At 38.1% G+C, this 26,153-nt stretch overlaps 1 protein-coding gene across 14 annotated transcripts in view; it reads left to right on the top strand.

Annotated features, from left to right (window-relative positions):
- The window catches only part of NRXN3 (neurexin 3), a 943,812-nt gene that overhangs the window by 389,893 nt on the left and 527,766 nt on the right, over positions 1–26,153 (top strand). For all 14 annotated transcript variants that reach the window (XM_052693472.1, XM_052693473.1, XM_052693470.1 and 11 more), the window contains 4 exons: positions 14,312–14,431; positions 20,755–21,136; positions 22,475–22,665; positions 23,504–23,677. In XM_052693472.1, coding sequence (XP_052549432.1) covers positions 14,312–14,431; positions 20,755–21,136; positions 22,475–22,665; positions 23,504–23,677 — 867 coding nt within the window. The remainder of the gene's footprint in view (positions 1–14,311; positions 14,432–20,754; positions 21,137–22,474; positions 22,666–23,503; positions 23,678–26,153) is intronic.

Raw genomic sequence — 26,153 nt, forward strand, 5'->3', positions numbered from 1 at the left:
GTTTGCTAGCATTCTTCAGTGGCATCAGATGTAACTTAGGGAAGAGAAAATTCACAGAGAGAAGGGTGCATTTTCACATTTGATTTTTGTACATGCTGAGGGAATATTTTTTTTGTGTTGGGTAGAGAGCAGATGTTTTGTGCACCCTTTTTTACTGTGTGGCTCTTAGTTGACTGTCGATTTTATTTAAAAAAAAAAAAAAAAAAAAAAAGACAACTTGCTGATCCAGGTGGTTGTCCTACATTATGTTTCTGATACAAATAGTCTTTTTATTGCTCCTTGCATGAAACCATGTACCTGGATGTGACACATTAAAAGTCAGCTCTGGTATAAAACCAGAAGTTGTTTTGCTTTTTGATGCAGAATGAGAAATTAGAAATCCTGTGTTTCCAACTCATCATAGCAGGTCTTTGCAGTTCTTTTACTCTCTATTCTCTTGAAATTACCTCTGTGGCACTAAGCAATGTTAAAAGTGACCCAGTATCCTGCAGAGTTTTGCAAATTGCTTGCCTTATAGATAAAATTTCTTCACCTATTTCATTTTAAGCATGCTCTACATTATGCAAATTGTTAGCTTTTAAAACTGCTCTTTTAGATTCATAATTTATTCACCCTATAGACACTTTCCTGTGAAGTTGGGGATGAAATATAGTGGAGCTTTGTAATATATTTTAATATATTTATGCAATTTTGTCTAATTTTCAAGAACAGTGTGCTTTACTATTCCCAATCAGCACCTCTGAAAATCAAGCTGACATTGACTTTATCTCAACTGCTTTTACTAGAATTTAATTTATATTTATTTGATATCGTGTTAATCTTTCTTGTGAAAATGGTTCAGAACTTCATTATTTCTTCTCTTTCTGAACAGAAAGAAGGGGGGGAAAAAAGGAAAAGAAAATATTTGCATACTGCTGCCACAGATATTAGGGCTTGCCTAAGAGGAAAGGATGAAATGCAGAAGTTCCAACGTATAGAAACAGGGCACCAGGGTTAGGCCTACACATTAACAAACAGTGGGGGTGTTGTGCATGATTTTAAGATATTTCTATTCACTAGTCAGAAAGGTAGGGGTGTGGGGCATTTGCTTGGTTCATTGTTGCTCTTTACAAAGTAGCTGTATAGGCTTGGCTTCAAACTTGTTTCCTTTGCCCTCTTTCCTGTTTTGATGTAGACCAATTAGGTGATGCAGAAATGTTTCAGTTGTGGTTTGTCTTCTGGACGCTGAAGTGCTTTGCCAGGATATATCCCCAGTAAGTGAGAGAGAACATTAGTACTTGGGCTGTGAGAAGAGCATGCAGATACAGAGCACCAGGATCAGTATATTCTAAGCAGACTTTAAAGTTCTGTTAACCATTAAGTGATTAATCTCAGACTGTATTGTAGGCATAATTTCTTGGCCATCAGTTTAATACAGGACATCCAGATCCCTATCAGACTGCTACCTTGGTACGAGTTCACAAATTAATGAAAGAATACTTTAGGAGCTATTGACCTAAAGCACTGATTTGGAATATGATAAAAGAAAAGTTTGGCCCATGGTCCTGCAGAGAATTACACAGTACTTTATTTTAGATGAACCTGGTGACATCAAAAATACTATGAGGCTTGCAAATTAAGGTATTTATTTCTGTGAAAATCTGACTCCCGAAGAAAAGTATATTTCAAGATTTGGGAACAGGGGCCTTCTCATTTTCATTCTCCAAGCTTGGTTATGTTAATGGTATGTCTATGCAAATGTTAGTAGTGCTACAGTGTTTGTTCAGCGTATGATCTGAATGCTTTATAAACATGCATGGATCTCACGCTGCTTCTGTGGAGTCTAGAAATAAGACAGAAAAATTGGTTTGCTCAACCAGTACTGGATACCAGCTGTTCACTGGCTAGAAATAAAAACATTGTGGGGGGAAAAAAACATAGGAGAGGTGTGTGTAGTCTACCCATCCCTCTATTAGCCCTTACCTACTTTCCTAACAAGCAACATGTAGAACTAAAGAGGCTATGTGGGTAGCATTAGGAGCTTTTTTTGACTGTGTATATGTACATCTTTTTAAAGGCTATAAAGAGAACTAATTTTTTCACAGAGTAGAAGTCTGTCATTTCAAATTTATGCAGGAAAACAGGCTATGCTTGTCAGTAATTAACCTTTCAGTGGGAAAAGAAAGTGATAGATACTTGTGACCAGCTCATGCCATTAATCAAATTCTCCTTTTTGTGCAAATTTGCTAGAGGCTAACATATGATGTTGGTTGCTTGGTAGTCAAGCATCCTTATTGCTGAAGTACCTCTATCATATTCTTTTACATCTACCTATATAGCATCTTATAGTGCTGGCTACTACTCTTCTTTTAGATGTGATAAATAAGAATTGATAAAGCTTATAACTAAAATGTGTAACATGCACAGGCATCACTTGGTCTGAGGAAATGTACAGTTACCACTTCCTTTCCTTGTGCTTGATTTCTTATTTGTACAATAAAGATTTTTCTTCTTGCTATCAGAGATCAGCTCTTTTGAAAGCATGTATGAACTTCTGTGCGTGTTGGGTGAGAAAAGGTACCTGCCATAAGGCCTTTCCAGGAAAAGTCTACTTCTTAGCAGTGAGAAATCTTCTGGGTTTCTTCATTGGTTTTTCTCTGAATCTTAGCTGATTCAGGATGATTTTTTTTTTTTCAGTTAATACTGTAGTTTAATCCTGTCTAATTCTAGTGATAACAGACTTAAATATGGATGTTGTACGAAGTATACAGGGGTTACATGAGGGTATGCTTATGAAACTAAGTAACTCAAGAGGTGTATTTGAGAAGAAGGGCATCATCAGTTTGGACATCAGATGCTGTTTGTCATTGGGAGCATTGGAAATGAAGAGTTGAGAATGTGTTTAAACCATATACACCTAGCTTTGCCATCCATGACCCTTCTTCCCACAGGGCTATTTTTTTCCTTTACATGCTCCTTAGCTGACATGAAAGCTGTGAATTTAAAATCTGAATTTCAAAGGAGTTCTCAATGCTTGCTTCAGATGTCATCTTTATCTGTAAATCCTCAACTATCCTTCAGCATGCACTCCTGATTTCCCTGCCTTCCAGAAGCAAGTGATCCTTCCTTGATAGCTTCTTAAGCTAAATAAGGAGTCTTTTGCCTGTAGGTTTAAGTAGCATTCATCACCTTTCTTGTCAGGGTTTCTCAATTTTGATTAAGGGCACCAGTGTATGCTACAGTAGACTGAAGATTGAGAGGTGTCTGTAAGATCACAGCCTGTCTAGTTTTATTTTTGTTGTGCTTTTTTTTTTTTTTTTGATGCTGCCCAGACAAGCCAAAAGGTTGGACATCCATGACGTAAGGTATTGAAGATACTTTGTTCATTGCAATACAAGTATTACTGCACTCGTGAGAATAAGTTTAAGTCAGTGGAGTCCCAGTTCTTTGGGGAGTATGTGTTGTGACTAATGCAGAAATAAGAGTTAAACGGTATGATATGAATTATTTGAAACTAGGCTTTGAAGTCAGTGTAGGTTGGCTTCCAAATTTGTCGGGTTTTGTTCAGTTTTATAAAGCTTGTTAAAGTGAAAGGAAAATACTTATTCAAGAGTGTCCAAGTTCTTGCTGTGACACTGGGCAATACTGCCTCAGTTTCTGCCTCAGAAAATATGGTGAGCAGTATCTCTCAACTTTGTTTGGAAGATGCATTGACTTTGTAGGGTACTGAAAAAATGAAGAACTTTATAATGCTGAGATGTAAAAGAGAGGCTTTGAGGAGACCAGCCGAAAATAAAAATGAAAAAAATCAAGGGAACATGTGGAGAAACTGTTCTATGTCTCTAGTCCTTGAATAGGATAATTCAGTGAAACTTTACTAGGTTCTACTTGTTGCCTTGTTTATAATCTGGAAAATGTATAGTCATCAGTGAAAGTTTCCCTTAAATAGGTGAAATACGTAGCAACACTCTATCTACTTGAAATATCAAGATGATTTCAGGTAGGATAGTATAATCTCTGCTGCTTCATTGTCACTATCTTGTACTAACTATTTCTACAGAAGGGATAGGAAAATAAGAGCAGCTAAAGCTTCAATTCCACAAATAAAACATGTAAAGACACACTGTAGAGATAGCTAAGCTTTTATATGTCTTTAGCATTGAACACTTCAGTGTGCACTGCTAATCCCTTAGCTTTGAAGGAACGAGTGATCCTTCTCTGGTAGCTTCTTCAGTAAACTAAGGAGACTTATGCCTGTTGGTCTGAATGTACTACTCACCATCCTTCTCACCAGAGTGTCTTGCTTTAGGTAGAGGGGACCAGTATGCACACTTAAGGAATACATGGCTTACCAGTAAAATCTGAAAATGGGAGGTTTCCACTTGCAAGTTTTGGTTGCTGTTTTATGTTTGTGATTTATATGCATGTGATGCTCTAATTTGCAGAATGAGTGTAGTTCTAAGTAGACTTTTAATACTGGCTACCACAATAGAGATTTAAAAACTGTTTGGCACCACAGACTGAAAAAAAAAAATGGACTTCAGTTAGGAGGTAAAATTGTGAAAAGGGAAAAAAAATACTCAGTTGTGTATGTGGTGTTTTGCAACTCTGCAGATGATGAATCCTGTTTTGTTATCATAGTTGGACCTAACTATTATGATGTTCATTATCCTGTTATAGGGAGCTTGAGGATGGTTTGTGTAATAGTCCTAGCAATTAGAAATTGTTTCTTGACACATTTGTAACATATTATGCTCTTGAGTTCCCCAGGGAATGTACCTTAAATGAAAAATGTCCTGTGTATGTACTCTGGCCCTTCGTATTTGGATGAAGATGTATTTGTTGGCGTAAGTAGAGAATCATAGAATCATAGAGTTGGAAGAAATTTTTAAAGGTCATCTAGTTCAACTTCTTTGCAATGAACAAGGGCATCCACAAGTAGATCAGGTTCCCCAGGATGTGATCCAGCCTCGGACTGAAAGTCTCCTGGGATGGGGCATCCACTGCATCTCCAGGCAGCCTGTTCCAGTGCCACACCACCTCCACTGTAAAAGACTTTTTCCTTGTGTCCTACTTAAATCTACCCTCTTTAAGCTTTTTTCCTTTTTCTGTCGCTACATAGCCTGCTAAAGATTCTGTCCCCTTTGTTTCCTGTAGCCCCCCTTTAGACCTTGAAAGGCAGCTATTGAGTCACCTTGGATCCTTCTCTTCTCCAGGCTGAACAGTCCCAGCTCTTTTCCTGTTCTCATAGGAGAGGTGTTCCATCCTTCGCGTTATTTTTTGTGGCCCTTCTCTGGACACATTCCAACAGGTCTGTGTTTCTCCTGTATTGAGGTCTCCACATCTGGATGCAGTACTCCAGGTGTGACCTCACCAAAGCAGAGTAGAGGGGCAGGATTGCCTCCCTCTCCCTGCTGGCCACACTATTTTTGATGCAACTCAGGGTATGGTTGGTTTTGTGGGCTGTGATGGCACACTGCTGGCTCATATACAGCTTTTCATCCACCAGTTCCCCAGGTCTTTTTTGATAAGGCTGTGCTCAATCCTTTCATCCCTAAAATTGCATTGGTAGTCAGGGTTGCCTTGACCCAGGTCCAGACCTTGCACTTGGATTTGTTGAGCCTCATGATGTTCATGTAGGCCCATTGCTTAAGCCTGTCTAGGTCCCTCCCTCCCTCTGATATGTCAAGTGCAGCCCACAGTTTGGTGTCATCAGTGTCAGACTTGCTGTGGGTGCACTTGACATCAATGACACTGACAATGGGGAAGATATTAAAAAGTATCAGCCCCAGCACTGATCCTGTGGGACACCACTCGGTCACTGATCTTCATCCAGATACTGAGCCATTGACCACCACTCTCTGGACTTGATAATGCAGCCAGTTCTTTGTCCATTGAGCAGTTCACTTATTAAATCCATCTTTCCAATTTGTAGAGAAGGATTTTGTGGGGTACCATGTCAGATGCCTTACTAAAGTACAGATAGATGACATCAGTGACTCTTCCCTTGTCCATTGATGTAGTGGCACCATCATAAATGGTCGCTAGGTTGGTCAAGTAGGATTAGTCCTTGGTGGAGACATTCTGGTACTCCCATGTCACCTTCCTGTCTTCAGTGTGCCTTAGTATAGCTTCCGGGAGGACATGTTCCATGATCTTAGCACGGAGATGAGACTAATAGGTCAGTAGTTCCCAAGATCATCCTTCTTATCCCTCTTAAGAATGAGGGTGATGATGCCTTTTTTTCCAGTCACCAGGGGTTTCACCTGTTTGCCATGACTTATCTAATATCATTGGGAGTAGCTTGGCCATTGCATCAACTAATTCCCTCAGGATTCTGGGATGCATTTCATCGGAACCCTTAGACTTGTGGATGTTCGGGTTCTTCAACCTTGTCTTTGCTTATGGTGGGAGGGATGCTACTTCCCTGATTCTCTCCTACCAAACCAGACATTTGAGGGATGTGTGGCATGCAGAGAACATTGAGCCAAAAAAGTTAACTACATCAGCCTTCTCCTTGTCTATTTTTACTAGCTTACTTATGTTGCTCCCTAGTGGGGGGGATATGCCCTCCTGGACTTTCATTTTCTGTCTGTGTTTCCTTTTCTGACATTGCTGCTAAAGAGGACTGTGAGGTGTGTCCTACATGTTTGTTTTTATGTAACATTTGTGACTGGACCTCCAAAACCTTCTGATTCTGTCTGTTCCACTGTCAAGTGGATCTTTACAAGGAGGAGCCCCTTGCTTTGCCATTGCTTTCTTTGCACTGAAAGGGGAACAAAGATGCTGTCCCACTGTTAAAGTGGTCTCTGATCTCTTGCTGAAATACAAGTATATTATGCTATCCCTATGAGGCACTGTACTTTCCCTACTTGAGCTGTTGTCCCGTCGCTTCCCCTTCATGTGTTTGTCCCCACTTTGGCTGATTTACATTGCTTTCTGATCTCCTCAGTTTTTAGACTTAAATGAGATGTAGATACAATTATACTTAAAAATAAAAAACAAGCACACATTACCCATTGCTGGAGTGTGATCATCTTTAACTCAAAATGCATCAGTGCAGTAACACTGCAAGGCAGTTCCCTGCCCGTTGCTGACTGCTCCTTGCTTCTCTGCTGCCTGGCCTGCACTAACAGAGTGTGAGCTCTGCTTTCCCTCAGTTCTATGTGTGCACGGATTTCTGTAGGCAAGTTGCAGATAAGTCTCAGTGTGTCAGCTTCTGAGTTCTTTATACATAACCTGAAGCATTGGTTGTTCTGATCTCTGACTCACAAAAACACACTTCCCCTCCTGAGGTGTTTTATGCTGCAGCCCAAGCTCAAAACAAAGGTAATGCCAGTTTGGCAGAACTAACTTTGAAATTAATTTAATTAAGCTGTTGTAAATACTAATTTTAAAAGTATGAATGCTTGATTTAAAAACAAACAAACAACACCCCGCCCCCCCTCTTTTTGTGAATATAAATCACTTTCTTTAGGACTGGGAATAATTGCCCAGGGATAAGTTTCCTAGTAAGAATGAAAAGCCATTTATTATGATTAAAATATTGAAAAGAAAATGTATTTCTTAAATATTGAAAAGATCCTTTGTTTGATGTTAGTTTTTAACAAATTGATCGCTTACTGAGTCACGATAACATTTTCTTTGGAAGAGCTGGAAAATTCCTACATTAAAATTGTCATTTCTCATCAGTTTTCTGATTAGAAGAAATGTTTTTCTGATATTTCTTAAAAAAAAAATTAAATAATAATTTGGTAATCATAAGCAATAGCTCTGTAATCTCTGGAAATATTAGAATTCAACGGTGATGAAATTGCTGCAAACAAGGAGAATAACCCCCTGCTCTTGATGGAAAAAGAACAAATGCAGTTTTTTGCCATGTATATGACCTGTGCCATGTGTGTGACTGAAGTGTCTCCTATTTTCTGTTCTTAAATCATAAGCTATATTCATACTGAGTACAAGACGCAAAACAGAGTTTATACAGTGTTTTGTTATAGAGCCATACGAACAAGCTTTGCTTTTGTAAATGCTACTTAAATCCATACTGAGTTCTAATACACCCATTAGCTAGGATGTCTATAAATGAAAGCAGCACTCATCCAATATGCCGTTACAGGTATTTGTAGTGGAAGCAAGGAAAATGTGTGTTTATATATGAATTTATACATATATATTAAGGATGTGTGTGGTGGTAAGGGCTTTTTAACGTACTTTGTATCCCAACAGTTAAAACCCAACTCAACTTTTTTTTTTCCATCAGTTTTCTAGGGAGACTCAGGTATGTTTCATAAATAACTGATAGGGTGGTGTAGCTATTTTTTATTTAATTAATTTCATGAACTCGAATAGTTTGGCTGCTGGGGAGGAATTCTCATTTGATCTTGTGAAGCTGATTCCGTGGGTGTCTATAAGCTTTTGTATATACTCTTCTTTTATTGCTGTATGAATGTAAAAAATTAAACTTTGTTCCCAGCTAGGCTGGTATAAACCATGTTCAACTATATTAACTTTTGAATGAAGTCGATCTTTAAAGCTGCAAATACAAATCTCTGTAAACCTTGCTTAAGGAGCATTTCTTGAAGTGTATGTTTTATTTAATGTGATACAAGATGGTTCTGTTCCTTGAGGAAATTGAAAAGTTGGTGCAGGTAAGGTTGCCCAGTGATGGTCTGTAGGGAAGTGAAATTGCATATTTCTTGTTGGCAGCCAATGTTTTCTTAAAAAGTGGGCTTCTAAAACCTGTATATGAGCAAAACAATTGTGTATGTATGTGAATATGTTGATTTGGATGGGACATCTACTTGTGTCTGTAGTATGGTCTTGAGAGTCTGGGTTTCCCAGTTGTTTCCTAGCAATTAACAATGCTCCTGAGCTGTACAGTGCATCTCAGTCAAGAAAAAGCTTACCTAAAACTCTTTGAAGATACTAATGCTGCCTGAAAACACACAAAAAAATTAACACTATTAGTTCTGTTCGTCTGAGACAAAAATGTTAGCTGCTGTAGAGACCTTCAATACATCTATCCATATGAACCATGCATGTGTTTAAACATTTACCCTGTCCTTTTTGGGAGGTCTTTTTGTCTCAAGAAGTGATGATGTTGTGTGAACACTTAGCAGTTTCTTTGTCCTCACACTTGTTTCTTCTGATTACTTTTTGCTTTGTTTAAACTTAACTCTAGTAATTTTGGCTGAGTATCTTTGGACCTAGAATATCTTCCTTCCATCACTTGAAAACACAATAGATGTAGGTATTACCACACAAAATGCAAATATTTTTACCTGAAATATCTACCACATTCCAAAACATTATGCATAATCATTTCAATTATATTGCTAAATATATATTCCAAAAGATTAATATTATTTGTAGTTGAGAAACAGGTGGAGAGTTTTGGTTAAGATCAGATAAGAGTATTACATCTTGATGTAGTATTTTCAAGTGATGTTATAGTAATTGCTTAATGTTAATTATTCTTGTAGAAGCTTTCCAGCTTTTTTCTCCAGGCTCTATATAAAATTTCTGTTGGAACAACAGAAATTGTCCAACTCTGGACAACTCTGCAGTTTAATTAGTCACGTCTAAACATTCTTCAAAGTCTATCCAGATTAGTAGATTAGTTTCCTCTAAGCTTTGAGGGAATCTATCTTACTTGTTTCCATGATTCATCCTCATGTTTCACAAGCCTGTGCACACGTTTTTCATGGTGAATCACATTTTGTTAGCACATCAGTGAAAACAACCTAAACACCTCTCTCCAGAGCAAGAGGAAAAAATGAATATAAATCCTTGCCTTGGGGTGCTGATGGCATCCCTAAACAATGTATAAAATATGCAAAAATATTTCCTGACCGTGAGCGAAGCTTAAATGACAGCTGCATATTTTAGATAAAAATAAATGCAGATAAAATTTTTTATTGTTACTGTTGGTCTTCTCTAAATAGCACTGTTTACCCCTGTAGATTTATTATTGTAATTGTGATGAAGAAGAGTCTTTCTCATTCTCATCAGTCTGGCAGTGTCCTTTCTGGTTGTCTCTTCTGATATGTTTGACCTCATCTATAGTGAAGGATAAGATAAACAATAATGAAACTAGCCTTGTTTCAAGAAGTCTGATTTAACCATATAAAGGGATCACATGATTACAGCCTACACTGAGGTTGAAGGCACACTCTTTAATCCAACAGTGAGAAAATAATGAGAGGATTAATCCTTTGCCTTTCACACGAGGGAGTTTTTTATGCTGTTAGCCACTTAGAGTGGGTAACGCCTGATGCTTTCAGAGTTTTGTTTTAAATGTGTCTCTCAGTCTAGGTGTTTGCTCTGAATGAGCGAGTTTTGGGGGGCCAGATGGAAAGCAACTTCTTGTTTTCAAAAGGCATTAACTGCTTTCTGTTTGCTCATATACACATTGCATTCTTCTTGACACTTATTATCTATTGGCACCAAGCTATTAACTGGCAGCAGTGCACCTTTGATATAGAAATAAAGATTTGGACATACTGGGCCAAGTGGATGGAGTTTTTCCATGTTTGAAAGCATGTAATACTTATTTCATGTGAGCTACATGCACATGAATGTCAATCAGATTTCAAAGGATTCATGGGATCATGGGGAGGAGCTGCCGCAGCTGAGTCAAGTAATCTTTGCTCAGGAAACCTCAGTCTTCCTCTAGACTAATTATGTCCAAGTATGGGGGCATGTGACATATTTCTTTCTCCTTCTGATTAGGTGATGCTTGCCACTGCACTGAGAGAGTACATACTAGCCTGCCTCATGTGAGTTGAAAAATGGGAGATAGCAATTGTTTCTGAGTGATATGACATTTCTTAGATATCATTAGGTTGCTAGAAGGACTAAGAAGGCTGGAGACACATGCAGGTGTTTTTTAGATTCATAAGAATTATAGTCTGGTAGCTTAATAGTTCAGTTATTGTGGAAGTGGAAATTCTGTGGTTCTTTTCCCTGTTAAATTGCCCCTTACTACTTCTCACTCAAAAATGAAATAAAATGCAAAAATTGCCTAATGTCCAGCTGCCCTCTTATCAGAAGTGCTATAAATAGTGTTGCCAGGCATCCAACTTATGACGGTGCTACCTCATTCTTTTGGCTCCTTGTGTTTTCTTATAAAAAATACACAAAGGGGAGATGCACATCTTTGACTTTATCTGACCAACTACCCTTTTGCTCTGCCACTTCCTGTACTTGCATTTCTGTAGATGAAGGGTGACATGCAAGACACCTTGAAAGGTGGGAAAAAAAAACTCTTTTGTCAAAGCACTTGTTTCTGTACTTAGCTGTAAGACCATATAAATGTCTCACTGGGTGTTAAAGGAGAGAATTAGATCCCCACCACATTGTGAACCATTTCCTTTTTATTTCCTGGCATCTGCAGCTATTGAATTGGGAATCTTCAAGTCCTCTTAAAAGCTGACCATATATGAATATCTGTGTAATAGCAGCATATGTAGTCACCCTGCTCAGTGAGATGATGTTTGGCATCCAGATGTGGCAATCACTTTATGTAGTTGCTGGAATTGCTTTGAATTCAGTGGGATTCAGGGAGCAGCAATTCATTTGTGCTCTGTCAGTTGAAAAAGTGGGACATGATTTTGCAAATCATGTCAACCTACTTGGTACATAAATGCCTTTAAAGCATTTTTAAACAGCAGTAAAATACTGTTTGTGAGCACTACTTTGACATTCTCATGGGTATGTGTTTGGTTTTTTTTGGTATGCATTATTGTTCAGGAAACTCAATGAAAAGAAGCCCATGCTTACTATTGCATACAAATTGAGGCTTATACATGAAGTATTAAAGCTCCTATTTAATTTTTTCTAGACTGATTAATGTTAAAATGATTGATCAAGTCAGGGACCAGTAAACATGAAATTGTTTGCATTCATAGTGCTTAATTTTCAAATTCATGAGCACCAACTATTAACTAGATAGCAATCTCATTTGTAGGCAACCTTTTCTTTTGGAAAGAAGTTGGAAAGCCTAAAACTTTCATTCATTTCTGAACGGACTAGTATACATTTTCTGTGAATCTAGTCAGATAACTTCTAAAATTGTTCCAGTTTTCTTTTCAAAGTGTTACAGTGGACATTAAGATGGCAATGATAAGCCAAACAAGCTCTTTTTGGTCGATTCCCACTTTGTCAGGCTAGAATTGAAAAGCGATAGGTCACCTTGAGCTGCTGAACCATATAGAATGCAGTTGTTGCCTAGAAAGCTCTGTATTATCTGGTCAGGTGGCATCTTAAAGACACACTGGGAGGTCATTTGGACCTAAGATATGGGTTTAGAACTACAATAACTGATTCAGTTCTGATATAGGCGTTATTTTTGCAGGTCATCCATGTGCATCCTTTCGTAACACACACTTTAGAAAACAATGTATTCTCACTAATGTAAATCTAGCATAACTTTTAAAAACTCTACTAAATAGTGTTTTGCCTAATTCAAAAGAACATAAGGTTTTTAGCTATGATCTAGCTGCCAGGATTACATTCGTGGTGCAGTGTGCCTTTGGCACAAAGATGGGGAAACTTCAGGGGTTATGGGTTTCCTGACAAAGAAGTATCTTCTGTAATTGCAGTATAACTTTCCGGCCTTTTAAATTGAGAATGACTTTTCATTTTTCAGATCACTGTAGAAAGACAGGGTTTTTTTTTTTTTTTTTTTTTTTTTTTTTTTTTTTTTTTTTTTTTTTTCCTCTTGCTCTGTGTTAAAATTGGATAGCAACAGACTTCATTTGAAGGGGAGTCTCTCTGCCTTCTTGTTCACATGAACTGCATGACCCCCATTGGGAATGACACAACATTCATTCTGTTGCTGTTTCTTCCTGTATGATTCCCCTAGCATGTTATATTTTAGCTGAATGAAATGCTGGCTGCTTTGCCCATATTCCCTCTTGGGAAGATGAAGTTACCATAACGTTGCTGGTTAGGTAATATGTGTACTCTGGACTGCTTATTGTTCCTAGATGTGAGTCCTACCCCTTTCCTTCAGTTCTGTTTCACTGTATAATATGCTATTCTTAGTGTAGACCTACTAGTGTGCATCGCAAACAGACCAGAGTGGGTGCATCCACTTTGTGCAAAGCTTTGCTCCAAGATGTGCATATTTCATTCTCGCAATGAAGTTGGACTGTGTAGTAACCCATTCCATGAAAACTGGTCAAAATAACTGAATTAAAAACTTTTTTTTTTAATTGACCAACTATGGGATATAAGCTGCATATCTGACATTTAGTTTTACCAATGCTGTAAGTTGAACTATTCTAGTTCCTTGTGTTATCCCTGTCCCGTTGCTCTTAATGTGTTTAATATATCTTTTCCTTGCTGGTTTCCTCTTTTGATGTCTTGAGCAGTGAGCCCAAACTTCATGAGCAAAAAGTTCTGCTGTCCTCATTCTGTGTTTCTCTGATATAACTGTCGAAATACTTCAGTACTGTACTGAAATGAGCACGTATTTTTTTTCTAATTTAGCACATACCATTCTTCACTTACCATTTGACATGAACAAACTATTCCAGTTCTATAATCTGAACAATTAATGTTTTAAGTAATTGCCTGTCAACTGTGATGGGTGAGCAGCAAAACTGGATGAATATGGGTAGCACAAATGCAGTTTTTCCAGGAGCATTGCTTGCAAGGACAACTGTGGGTATGTTTTTTGGAGAGAAATGGGTTCCTCTTTCTTTACTGACACATAACTCAAGGCACAATAAGCACCCTGTGTAAGTATAGCCAGTCTGCTCTGTGGAACAACATTAGAGCAATCGGCCAGGTGGTGAGTGGTATTGATAGCCTTTCTGCAGTATTATTATTACTAAATTTCTTTTTTGAGTTAATTCTTTATTTTTGAGACTGAAAGACTGAAAACAGCCTGGTGTTTGATACTTAAGCACTGGGAGTTCAGTGCGATTAACTCTGAAAAGAATCCCTTGCGACTAATGTAAATCAAGGTTCTTAAGAGAGAAAAAATTGTAAATGATTACTTCACCCTAGAGTTATTTCTGTCATCAACTCATTTTGCTAATACTGCAGTGCCCTGTATTATAGCATCAGAGGGATTTCTATCTCTTGTGATATGTGTGTGACCTCTGGGGAGAAAGACACTGCTTGAGTAGGAATGTTCATGACCCTGACTCCCTTTGAGCTGGAAAGGTGTACTTGTGAGGGTTGATTTCAGACTACAATGCACCTACCCAGTTTCCTAGTCTGTATTGCACCAGGTTGATTTTGGTGACTTTTCCAATTGGGCAGATAGTGAACTAATTTGGAGTCTGTTCTTAACTGTCAAACCTATCACCATCTGCAGGCAAGGGACCTGAAACTCTTTATGCGGGGCAGAAGCTCAACGACAATGAGTGGCACACTGTTCGGGTAGTTCGACGTGGAAAGAGCCTCAAACTGATGGTGGATGATGATGTTGCTGAGGGTGAGTGCAATGTATAAGTAGTTTTGGTTGTTACTGTTGCATCTCTGTTCCCAGCCTCTGCCTTTTCATCCATTTCCCCTGTCCTTGTGTTTCTCTCCTTCTTTTCCTGACACTTGTCACTTTCTGCGTACTTAATAGTGCTATGCTGAAAGCTATTGTTCAGTTCAGTGACAAGAACTGTTCTCACCAAGTTCCAGAAGGTTCTGAGCCAATAATCATATCTGAGTTATGTGCTTAGGAGACAAATGAGCTTGCACAAAGTCAAAAGCACGAAGGTGTTGAATGTCACATACTCTTGTGCCAGGCTCAGGTAGGCTCTGAGTACACCTCATTCCTGAGCAGCAAGTGTGGCAATTTCCTGTGCTGTGGAATGAAAGCTAAAGCCTTCTAAAACTTTCCTTTGAACAAACTTTTCCTGAATGGTAAAACCTGCATTTGACAGGTATGATGGAGAATGTGGACTTCTGTCTCTAGTGTTGTTTTTAAAATTTTTGTGCCCGTGGCTTAGAGCCTTCCAGAGGAAAGGGCAAATAGAACACTTCACTCTCAGCTTTCTTCAAGAGATTAGGAAGGACCGTAAGTCACTGGGTTATTGCACATGGAATATGTCAGTCTTATTTTTTTTTTTTCTTGCGTTCTCTGACAGATTTTTAAGCTTATGCTTTTTGTAGAAATGGAGTTGAAGAGGAGGGAGAAAAGATGTGTCCCAAGTTAGGAGATTTGCGCAAAAATGACCAAACTATTTTACAGTGATCTTTTTTTCATTGCAGAAAAAAAGATCTTCATATGTGATATTTCTGGTCTATTTCTCCAGAGCTGGAAGAGACAAACGTTTTTCATTTTTTGAATAATAATATAAAATTTATCAAAGCTGTGTACAACTGTAGAAACTGGCTTTTTAAGGAAAACACCAGGAGAGTGAAGACTGACAATAGGATCGCAAAGAACATTAAGGCTAGGTACAACATTGATAAGAGTATATTCATTTACTTGTAACCAATGCTGTTTTACCAAATGCTGGAATCCTCTCTACAAGTTTCTACTCAGAAAGCAATGAGGAAGAACAGCTAGTGTAGGATATATATTTCTGGAGTTGCCTATCTCTGCAAAATGTTTTTTATTACTGTGTAAGTATAATTAATTGTAAGTAACGTGGTAATAAGATTGTCTGGTAGGCCAGGAGCGGGATTTTGAAATAAGTCTAAAGACAGGGGCTTGCAGGAAAGTGACTTAATGTCAATTTTCCCTCTGAAGTAAATATATCCTGTGCTATAAGCTGATAGTTTGCAAGAGAGAATCAAAGAAGAATATGAATGAAAAAGTTGTAATGTAAGAATTGACAGAGACTTGATCAACACTAGCCTGGAGGAAAATGAAATATCATTCAAGTGTGGTCTTTCTGAATTAGAGAAACATGCAGGTAAATGCATCATCTTGTTTACTTTTGGATTTTAGAACAGTTTCTCTAGATATGAGGGTTTTTTTCTTTTTTTTCCAGCAAGTACCATGAGGTGGCACTCTCTGCTTTTGAAACTCAGTCCCCAGAAATGCCATCTGTTTTTCGTAGTCCATTTTTTCATGAAACTGTGTTTATAAATAATAATGATACAATCCTATACTAAAATAGGATCTGCATATGTACATGAATTACATAATTAAAGATGCATTGCTGCTAAAAATATCTATTAAAAGACGACCACCACAGTGAAGTCAAAAGTCAAAACCAGCATTAAGACTTTCTGTGCAATCTGCATTCCGCTTCCTGGGATATATGATATAGTTTTAGATGTGGTCACATAGATTTTTCCACTGGATTCATGCTCTCTTTAGGCATAGGTAAGAAATCTAAATTAGACCCCCATTAAAAATAAGCAACCTAATTGATTGTTGCTTGTTTTGAACAATGCAGGCAAATTAAATTTTGTTCTTAATATAGAGCTGTTTTTTCCCCTTGTGTATGCCACTCACCAATATGTTTATGTGGAACTAAGAAGTTGTATCTAGATTCACTCCTTTGTTTTATGAAGTGAGTTGGATTTTTTTTTCCCTTTTATAGGTTTCAAAGTCATCAGATTAAAGTTAGGTGTATTTGATACAATTTTTTGACATGATTTCTCAGTCATTTACATGTATGACTATTCAGCAAGCCTGTAAATTAGATTCTGTTAGCTCATTTCTGCTACTAGGAGAACTGTATCTAGACAATTCATGATCACCTGTGAAAAATTTGCCATGGACTTTCTGACTTACTTGCTTCCTGCAGGCAGCTTAGGGCACAGTCATCATCCAGTTCCTCTGGACAGCATTTTTTTTGCTTAATCACAAAACTCTTCTACAGTCCCCATCTCCCTTCTCACTGTAACTGACCGCTGAATATCAGTGGTAAATGATGTATAAGTACAGCAGGCATATTCCTCTGCACAGCATCTTATTAGCACCCAAATTCTACAGCAGAGGCTGGAAATCTTTGTTTGCTACCACCTGAACTGACAAGCTGCTGAATGTGGTAGTAGTTAAAATACTCTGTGCAGACCAGAATGAAGCAAATGAGAGGAACTCTAGGACTGACAGCTGATGAGACCTGAAGATACCAGATTTTTACTCTATGGTCTTTTATGAAAAGATACCTCTGTCCTGTAATATCATGCTCTTTTCAGTCTTTTGCTGAACTTCTCCTGACTATCTGTACTGCCATTGCTGTCCTATTTTTCTTAAGCCAATCTCATTTTTCCCACTTCTCACCTCTTCTAAAAGTCTGAGTTTATCTCTTCCAACCTCATTCACTCCATTTTTAATTCCCCCCTGTATGTATTTCCTATCCCAGTGTATTCCAGCTTTCAAAGGCCTAGCTTTGTATCCCCTACTCTCACAAATTGTTCTTTGCATTTAATTAAGAGTAGAAGAATCTCCCTGCTCTTGGTACCTGACATCTCTACATTTTTTAGTTTACCAACCTACTGAAGTTAAAAAACGAAACAACAACAACAGCAACAAAAAACCAAAAGGATTTTTTTTTTTTTTTTTCAAAAAAGAAATAAAATTTCAAAACCCAGAGAATTTTATAACTTTTCTTTTGGTAAATGGTGAAACTAAAGAAAGTCTTAACAGTGGGTAAGAGATAGTTTGTCTAAATAAACTTACCGTACCCAGACTTTTTCAGTGCCTATGACCTGAAGTTTTGTTAGAATAAAATATTTCCCATAAAGGACTTTTTCAGAATTTTAAAACATTTGTATTTGTACTACAGATTGAATTTCTGAATAGTCAGGAGTACGTGACTGCTTTCATTTACTTGTAAATTTGTCCAATCTGTGTGCTTGCGTTGCTGATTTTCATGTCCAAGGTCTTTGTATAACTGTCTCTAAATTTAGATCCTCTGCTGAAATTGGGTATAAGCAAAAACAGAAAAGTTACATTTTTATATTTGGAGTAAATACTTGAGAATGCTTTCTCCTAATAACTTCCTTTTTACTGTCTTTGTTAAATTGTGACCAAGTTTTTCAAAGTGTAAGTTGAAGAATTTCACTTAGTGTTTAGTCATGAAAGGTGAGTTGGATATTTAGTGTTGAAGAAGGCCTAAGCAAGTTAGAGACTGTCAGCTCACCTAATTTGACTCATGTTGTATAAAAAATTAGTTCAGACAACAGGAAAAAAAACCACAACAATATGTTACAAATAGAAGTGATGAAAGATTTTGTTTCTTAATCTGGGAGTTAGGTGAGAAATGAAAGGTAATTTCAGGTGGCAGTACTAAGGATAAGGAAGCTTCTAAGTTCAGTGGATCTGTCTCGGTCAAATTAAAAGGGGAGGTTTTTCTTGAAATTGAGGTATAGTGCACGGTGAGGCTTACAGATCTAATCTCAGTATCTCGGGTGTAACTTCTGCAGTGGTTAGTCAAGAGCTGTGTATGTGTGCTAATTGACCGAGAGATGCAATCCAGCACAATATTATTGATAAATTCTTCTTATCTGTATCCCACTCTAAATAATTATCATATTTTTATCTAGGTATCAGTTTTTTTTCATAAAACTAGTGCATTTTTGACCCTTCTATTATTTTAATCCTGGTAGAATTTAACCAGTGTGTTAAAACATTTCTGCAGTAGGAGAACCAACAGAGCTGACATGGGACTATATAGTAAAAAAGGGACTTGTTTTTAAGAACCTCACTGATTAGTCTGTATTGAAAGAGACAGCATGGCAAAAAAAGAAAAAAAGGAAAAAAAAAAAAAAAAAAAAAAGGAACTTTTAATAAGGCATCCAAATATTGCCCAGAGGAACTGACTTCTCTGCCTTAGAGTTGCTATGAGAAGCTGCAGAAAGTGGCTTGAAGTCAGGTATTTCACATATAGTCTCTAATTGTATCTTTGGTTTTTTTTGTTGGGGGGGGGAGGGGGAACTCATTTAGGATCTTGGCTGTTTTCTCTAGAAGTACTGAGTCTCAAATGGGAGCAGTTAAGTAGTTATACATTCCACTAAATTGGATGCCAAATGTTTATTGAAATCCAAACTCATATTTCTATGTTTACCTCTCTGTTCCTCAATGTTGTGTGTATAAAATTGAAAATGGTGTCTTATAATCTTGTTGGAGTTCTGTAAGTGGACTGAGGTTATCTGGCATGCTGTGCTGATCAGCATTAATGGGAGGCTGCCCCTGGCCAGCTGCTGGGAGCTCAGCTGTGCTCCCTGCATCTCCTCATAAGGAGAGAGAAAATAGGATGATAGCTCATGGTTCAGCATAGAGATGAGAAATTCAGCTGCCCCTTAATGCCTTGCACAAAACAGGCTCAACACAGGTAAAAATAATTTATTACCAAGTAAAAATTGAGGAGGATGGTGAGAAACAAAGACAAAAACTTGTTTTCCCCCCTTCTTTTCTCAGACTCAGTTTCACTCCTTCCTTTGCCAACTCCTTTATCTCCTTGAGCAGAATAAGATGTTGAATTGGAGATTGCAGTCCTCGCTGCAACTCTTTCTTCCGTGCAATTTTCTTCTGTGTGCCAGCATGGGTCCTTTTCACAGATTGCAGTTGCATCTGAACTGCTTGAGCATGGATTATCTCCACTGTCTGTTAGGAAAACCTGCCTCAGTGTGTGTCTTCCACAGATCACGATTCTTCCATGACACATGTGCCTGGTGTGGTGTGGGGTCACCTCTGGGCTGTAGTGTGAATACGTGCTATGGAGTGGTCCTCCATGGGCTATGGGAGAATCTCTGCTCTGGTGCCTGCTGTGCCTCATCCCCCTCCTCCTTCCTGGACCTCAGTGTTTGCAGGGCATTCTTGCACTTTTCTTTCTTTCTTCCTCACTTGCATGCAGCATTTTCCTTTCTTAAGCATCTTTTCTTTGAGGTGCTACCAGCATAGCTGAGGGGCGCAGCTGAGTCCTGTGAGATGGGGGGGAGAAGGGGACTTTTTTGGAACTGACAGGCAGTGGCCATATGTGGGTCAATGTGGCTCTGGCCTCTCTTCACAGCAATCTCCCTGCAGACCTGGCCCTACTGCCAACAGCTGGTCATGAAAATCCAGAACAATAGTCTAGAAAATCTCATGGAAACAATAACTGCATATCTGTAGCAGAGTTTGAATAATGGATGTATGTTGAGTATGGAGAAAATAATCATAAATAAATGTTGATGAGGTAAATGGTTTCTGTTGTGTGTTAAAGGCTCAAGGACTCGTGTGAAAAGGATGCTTGATCAGAGGGCTGGAGCACCTTCCCTGTGTGGACAGGCTGAAAGAATTGGGAAACTTCAGCCTGGAGAAGAGAGAGCTCTGTGGGGACCTCATAGCAACCTTTCAGTACATGAAGGGGGCCTAGTAGGAAAGCTGGGGAAGGACTTTGTATAAGGGCATGTAGTGATAGAATGAGGAGAAATGACTTTAAACTGGAAGAAGGTAGATTAAGACTAGATGTTAGGAAGAAATCATTTATTTGTGAGGGTGATCAGACACTGGAAAAAGAGAGTTTGTAGATGCCCCCTTCCTGGAGCATTCAAAGCCAGACTGGGTGGGGCTTTGAGCATGCTGGTTTAGTGGGGAGTGTCCCTGCCTATAGCAGGGGGGTTGGAACTAGAAGGTCCTTTCCAATCCAGTCCAAACCATTCTATGATTCTGTGACTTCTGTGACCCTTCAGTCCTGTCTTAATCTCTTTGCTTGGGTTTTCACAACCAGTATAGTCAAGCTACTTCACCAAGACTGTCATTTCTTTTTTTGTGTAGAATTAATTTAGTAATGCTGTAAGTCTGGAAATTGGGGGGGTGAGGGACTCCATATAACCTAGTACTGATGCTTAGGCTTTCTGCCTGTTCTTTCTGTTTTTCAGGCACAATGGTTGGTGATCACACCCGCTTGGAGTTCCATAACATTGAGACAGGGATCATGACTGAGAAACGTTACATTTCTGTCATCCCTTCTAGCTTTATTGGTCACCTTCAGAGCCTCATGTTCAATGGGATGCTCTACATTGACCTGTGCAAGAATGGTGATATTGACTACTGTGAGCTGAAGGCACGCTTTGGTCTCCGCAACATTATAGCTGACCCTGTGACATTCAAGACCAAGAGCAGCTACCTGAGTCTGGCCACCTTGCAGGCTTATACATCCATGCACCTCTTCTTTCAGTTTAAGACCACTTCAGCTGATGGTTTCATACTCTTTAACAGTGGTGATGGTAATGACTTCATTGCAGTTGAGCTAGTCAAGGGGTAAGTGAACATTCTGCTTTTTTCTACCAGGGTTTCATTTTATAGATAAAATTCAAAATCTTGCATAAAAAAAAAAAAATCAATCTCACATTTCTCTGCTTTCTGAAGTGTATGACAAAGCAGTTGGATGTAAACATTATAACTTAAGTTTCCTGATTTTAACCATTGACTTTTTGACTGTGACTTAGGGAAAGACATATTTGCAGTACGTGGAAAACAAAGTTTGAAGTCCTTCAGATGTGATTATGCCTACGTTTTTCTCTAGTTAATCTTGCAGAAAATATGCCAAGGGCTCTGAGTTTGTTCCTTTTGTTTTTTAATCTCCTTCCCTATAACTGACCTGTTGCATTTCTGCAACCTCCATGGAAAGAAAAAAGATCTTGTGGGCTACCAAATTTTTGTACCTTGTAGTGATGCTCAAGAAGAGTGAACTGACCTTGCTCTTGAGCCAGTGTATTCTTTTGTCAAGGCCAATAGCTTTAAAAAGGAAAAAAGTGCGTTTATCAGTTGAGTAAATGTTTGTTCTTCTTTCATCTAGACACTGTAAACATGAATTCCACAAACATACTTAACTAGTCCTGCTTATTTTAATATAACTGAGGTTCAGTCCATTTCATTTTTTAACTTTGTGTGGGTTTCTGTGAGTGGGACATTGACTAATAATAAATCAATTAAAAAAAAAAATATCGTGAGCTCTGTTGAGGTTTGAATTTTTTTTGTTGTTATTTTCTGAAAAGGATATTTATCCTCAGGTGGATTTCAGTGTTTGAACTGTATAAGCAATTCAGTGTAACAGTCTCATGACTTCAAACTTTGTTAGTTTATGTTTTTCCAAAAAGACTTGCCAACAGTTTTTCAGCTGTTTGAATAAGCATAGGATCTCATGTGAATTTTAGTGCAATATTTTGAGTGAGTTTCCCAATTAACTTTTCAAGAACGTTACTCAAAACTCAGAATCTGGGGAATATGTGCCCTAAATAAGTATATCTAGCATTGCTCTCCATTACATCAATTGGTCTTACCAAATTTTAAAAATAATTATAAGCACGGTCAGAAGTTTTTTGTGGGTCTGAAAGAATTTGGTAAAAAAAACAAAAAACAAAAAAAACCCCAAACTTTATTATTAGAATCTGATTACTTCAACTGTAATCTCTGAAAATGTGAACCCTTACACATGGTGGAAAAGAAAGACCTCACCTTTCTGAATCAGGGGCTTCACTTTTGGCTAACTAGAACTTTCTAATCCAGAGACACGGTATTTCATGACTTGCATGTTATTTTATCATCTTATCAGTGCTGGAGTTGTTTAATTTTAACTGGTTCTTGTTATGTTTACAGCTATATACACTATGTGTTTGACCTTGGGAATGGACCCAATGTTATTAAAGGCAACAGTGACCGTCCTCTTAATGACAACCAGTGGCACAATGTTGTCATCACCAGAGACAACAGTAACACACACAGTCTAAAGGTGGACACTAAGATGGTCACTCAAGTTATCAATGGAGCCAAAAATCTGGATCTTAAAGGTAAATTCTAAAAGAATGATATTTTCCCCACCCCTCTCTTTATTTCAGCAGGGCTTAACCGGTAAGCTTAAAAACATGGATTTCAGAACTGAAAATCAGGAATTTTCAGATTTTTGGCTTTCAAGTCCATTTTTCTTTCTCTGTTTGTCAGCTTCCATACCAGAATAAATAGTTTATCGTGGATGATTTTTTATGTTTCTTTTTCCTTGGAAATTGATGGTCAATCTGAGGTTTTCCCCTAGATAAAGTGTAATTAAGTTTCTGTTTCTTAGGAACAGTGGAAATTTTAGAGAAGTACCACTGTGCACAGCATATATCTCGCATTGAGAGGTGATAGATGATAAAACAGGATGCACTGATGATTGGAGGGGAGGGTGGGAAGTGTGCAAAATTTGTTAAAAACTGTTGGAAATGCAGGGTTGTAGTATATGGATTGCTAGTGTTGATGGGAAAGCGCGTGAGCAAAGATAGTGAGCAGATTATACCCAGTTTATCTGGATTAAGTTAGGGCTATACAAGGGAAATGCATTCATAATTACTTCAGTCTTACATGAAAATGACATAAAATACCGAGTTGTGTGAGGATTCCAAGTGAGAATAGTGAATGTTGCTTTAGGTTAGGTTAAGATTTGGTTTAGTTAGATGTAGATCAAGGGCACTAGTCAGACAGCATGTATGCATATTAAATAGCCAGAAATGACTTCTGGACCTTTACAATATCCTACTTTTCTTTTAACCTTTTCTAAGCAGATGTTCAGCTCATTAATTTTGGGAGTGGGGAAAGCCAATTTAAAAGTTACGTAACTTTCTTCTTGTATGTTTACCTTTTCTCCTGCAGGTGATCTCTACATTGCTGGTCTAGCTCAAGGCATGTACAGCAACCTCCCAAAGCTAGTGGCCTCACGTGACGGATTTCAGGGCTGCCTAGCATCTGTGGACTTGAATGGGCGTCTTCCTGATCTAATTAATGATGCTCTGCACCGCAGTGGGCAGATTGAACGTGGATGTGAAGGTATGACTGATTTCAGAGTGGTTCCCCTCTCACATACTCTACTCTTCTTTGCTGCCTCCTGTGCATCTATTTGTCTACTTCATTATCTGTTTCAATAGTTTGCTTTCTTCAAGAGATCCTTTGCTGCAATCCTTTTGTTTCCACACATTTGTGTTTCCATGGGGAGACTATAAGTCTCCTTATCAGCAACTTTTCTCTTGACTATTAGTACCTTATGAAGAGGTACCTTTCCAATAATGGAAATTTTTGGAATTGAGTTAGACTACTCTTGTGCTGTTCTTAGAACTATTTATTAATGTTTTAATACTATGAAAGAAAACTTGAGCCTATAATTCACTAGTGCTTCTTTTTTTTTTTTTTGACACTTGGATAAATAAGTATTTTGAGGACCAAGTAGAAACAGGGAAAATGGAAAGGAGTGTTAGTAATTGAAGAGTGAAGATCATACCATAACAGAATTTCCTTGTTGAGAAAGTGGGTTTTCAATAAAAGCATTTGAGGCTGTTCCCCAACATTGTCCTACCACCTGGAAAACTTTTTTTTAAATGGAAACAAATGTGTTGTGACTTCTTGAAGCTTGTAAAGAGCAGAGGTTTCTTGAAGCTTCTTTTGAATAATTTACTGTTCTTCTTTAGTTCCAATTTTTTAAAAGAATATTGGCATCATCAGCAATCATATGCCTATTATCAGTTCCCATAGCATATGGGATACTTGGCATAAAAAAAGTGCAGGGTTCTGCTGGTTGGGTTAAATGAAAGTCATGATTGTGTCTAACTCCACTGAACACCAGTCTGCTATGTTGGTTACTAATCACTAGAGGAAAATAGATTTTTATCAGGAGATATTTAGTTCACGTGTTCAAGATGTTTTCCTAACTGGTCTACACAGACAGGACTTTACCAAATGAACCACGTCAAGATTTCAGGTTGCATCATATTGATATATTGACACTTGTCAAGACTGTCCCTTCCTAGTACTCAAAGTGCCATCTTAGAGCCATTTTTGAGTACTCAAGAAAAAACAAATTGGCATTGCAATTAAATCCAATCTCTAAATTGTTTATGTGCCTTCCGGTTGGCTGGGAACTCCTGCACTTTGGCCCTGTTGCTGCACTCCCACAATAATATTCTGGTTTGTGAGAATTTTATGTCCTGTTACAAGAGCCCACTCAATGTCAACTCCAATTTCACAGTATTGGTAAGCTCTCCACTGCTTTATGCTGTTCTTCTCTCTGCCTTTCTGCTGCTTTTAAGTGTTAGCCACACTGTTCCTTGTGGAAGTGAACTTAGTACTTGTGGCTTTGCCTGTTTGTAGCTGAGCTACATTGCTAAAAGAAGAAATGTGTCTTTGCTGTGGTGTTATTTCTGAGGTTCAAGGAAAAAAATAATCCATTTGGGGTTTTTGAAAATGTCTTTTCCGATTATTTTCAGTGCACTAAAAGCTCCTCTTTAACATTAGTGATTTCTGGTAATTCTTCTATTTAAAACTAGCTTGGCTATATAGCCAGTAGTCTTTCTCCTTCAAGGACTTCTCATTAGATGAATCTGTTGTTCTGTGTGTGCCTCCAGAACAGAATGTTGATGCTTTCCCAGAAGATTTGACACCATTGTAAGAGCTATTGGATTTCCTTCTTCTTGTACACAATGCAGTTCTTTAGTCTCCTATTATCCAAGGCTACTTAATGTCAGCACATGGTCATGTAAGGTGGCACTTACTTTGTCTGCATACCTATCTAGTACATGCAGAGTAACTGCCTGGATGTGGAGATTGTTTAGTTCTCATACGTGTCAGGAGTGTTTCCCTTCTCTTATAAAGCACTTGAACAAGGTTCAAATTGGAGGCAGCTATAAACCTAAAAAGTAGATAAGAAGGTGAATAATAGCCTTAATTCTGCTAGAACTTACTCTTGCAATTTAACACCCTTGCTTTTTTCCCTGAATTGTCCGTGTTCACTACCAGGGGAAGTGCTGGAAAGGAAGATGGTTTTTTTTTGCCAGCTCATTTTGGATTTGCTAAAGTAATAATAATAAAAATGTTACCAGGTGACTGTTTCATTTGATTTTTGAATTGCAGCATTCTTTATATCTTCATCTCACCTCGTGCTTGTTCTAACAATTTCCATTTGTGTCAGACATGCACTATGAGTGGTGCTGGAGAGCTTGAGATAAAAGATTTCTGCCCTGTGGAGTGTAGGCTGGAGTTGGCAGATGGAGGAAGTTATTCCAGATGATCTTATTGCCTTCCCAGAAACTAAATCAGTTCAAACTTCAGGTCATCTCTTCCTTGAGTCTAGACTTCTAAAATTGGTTTCATTTGCTGAGTGTCTCAGTTCCTGCTCTTAGTAGTAGGTGAATGGTTGAATTTGAATTTCTTCCATCCACAAAAGACTAAGTGACTTAGCTTTTTCGTGATGGAAGTGAATGAATGTCTGAAACTCCACAAAACAATGAATGTTACCTTAACTGTTAGTGGGTAC

The sequence above is a fragment of the Tympanuchus pallidicinctus genome, unplaced genomic scaffold (genome assembly GCF_026119805.1).
Source record: "Tympanuchus pallidicinctus isolate F22 unplaced genomic scaffold, pur_lepc_1.0 scaffold3, whole genome shotgun sequence".
NCBI classification, from domain to species: domain Eukaryota; kingdom Metazoa; phylum Chordata; class Aves; order Galliformes; family Phasianidae; genus Tympanuchus; species Tympanuchus pallidicinctus.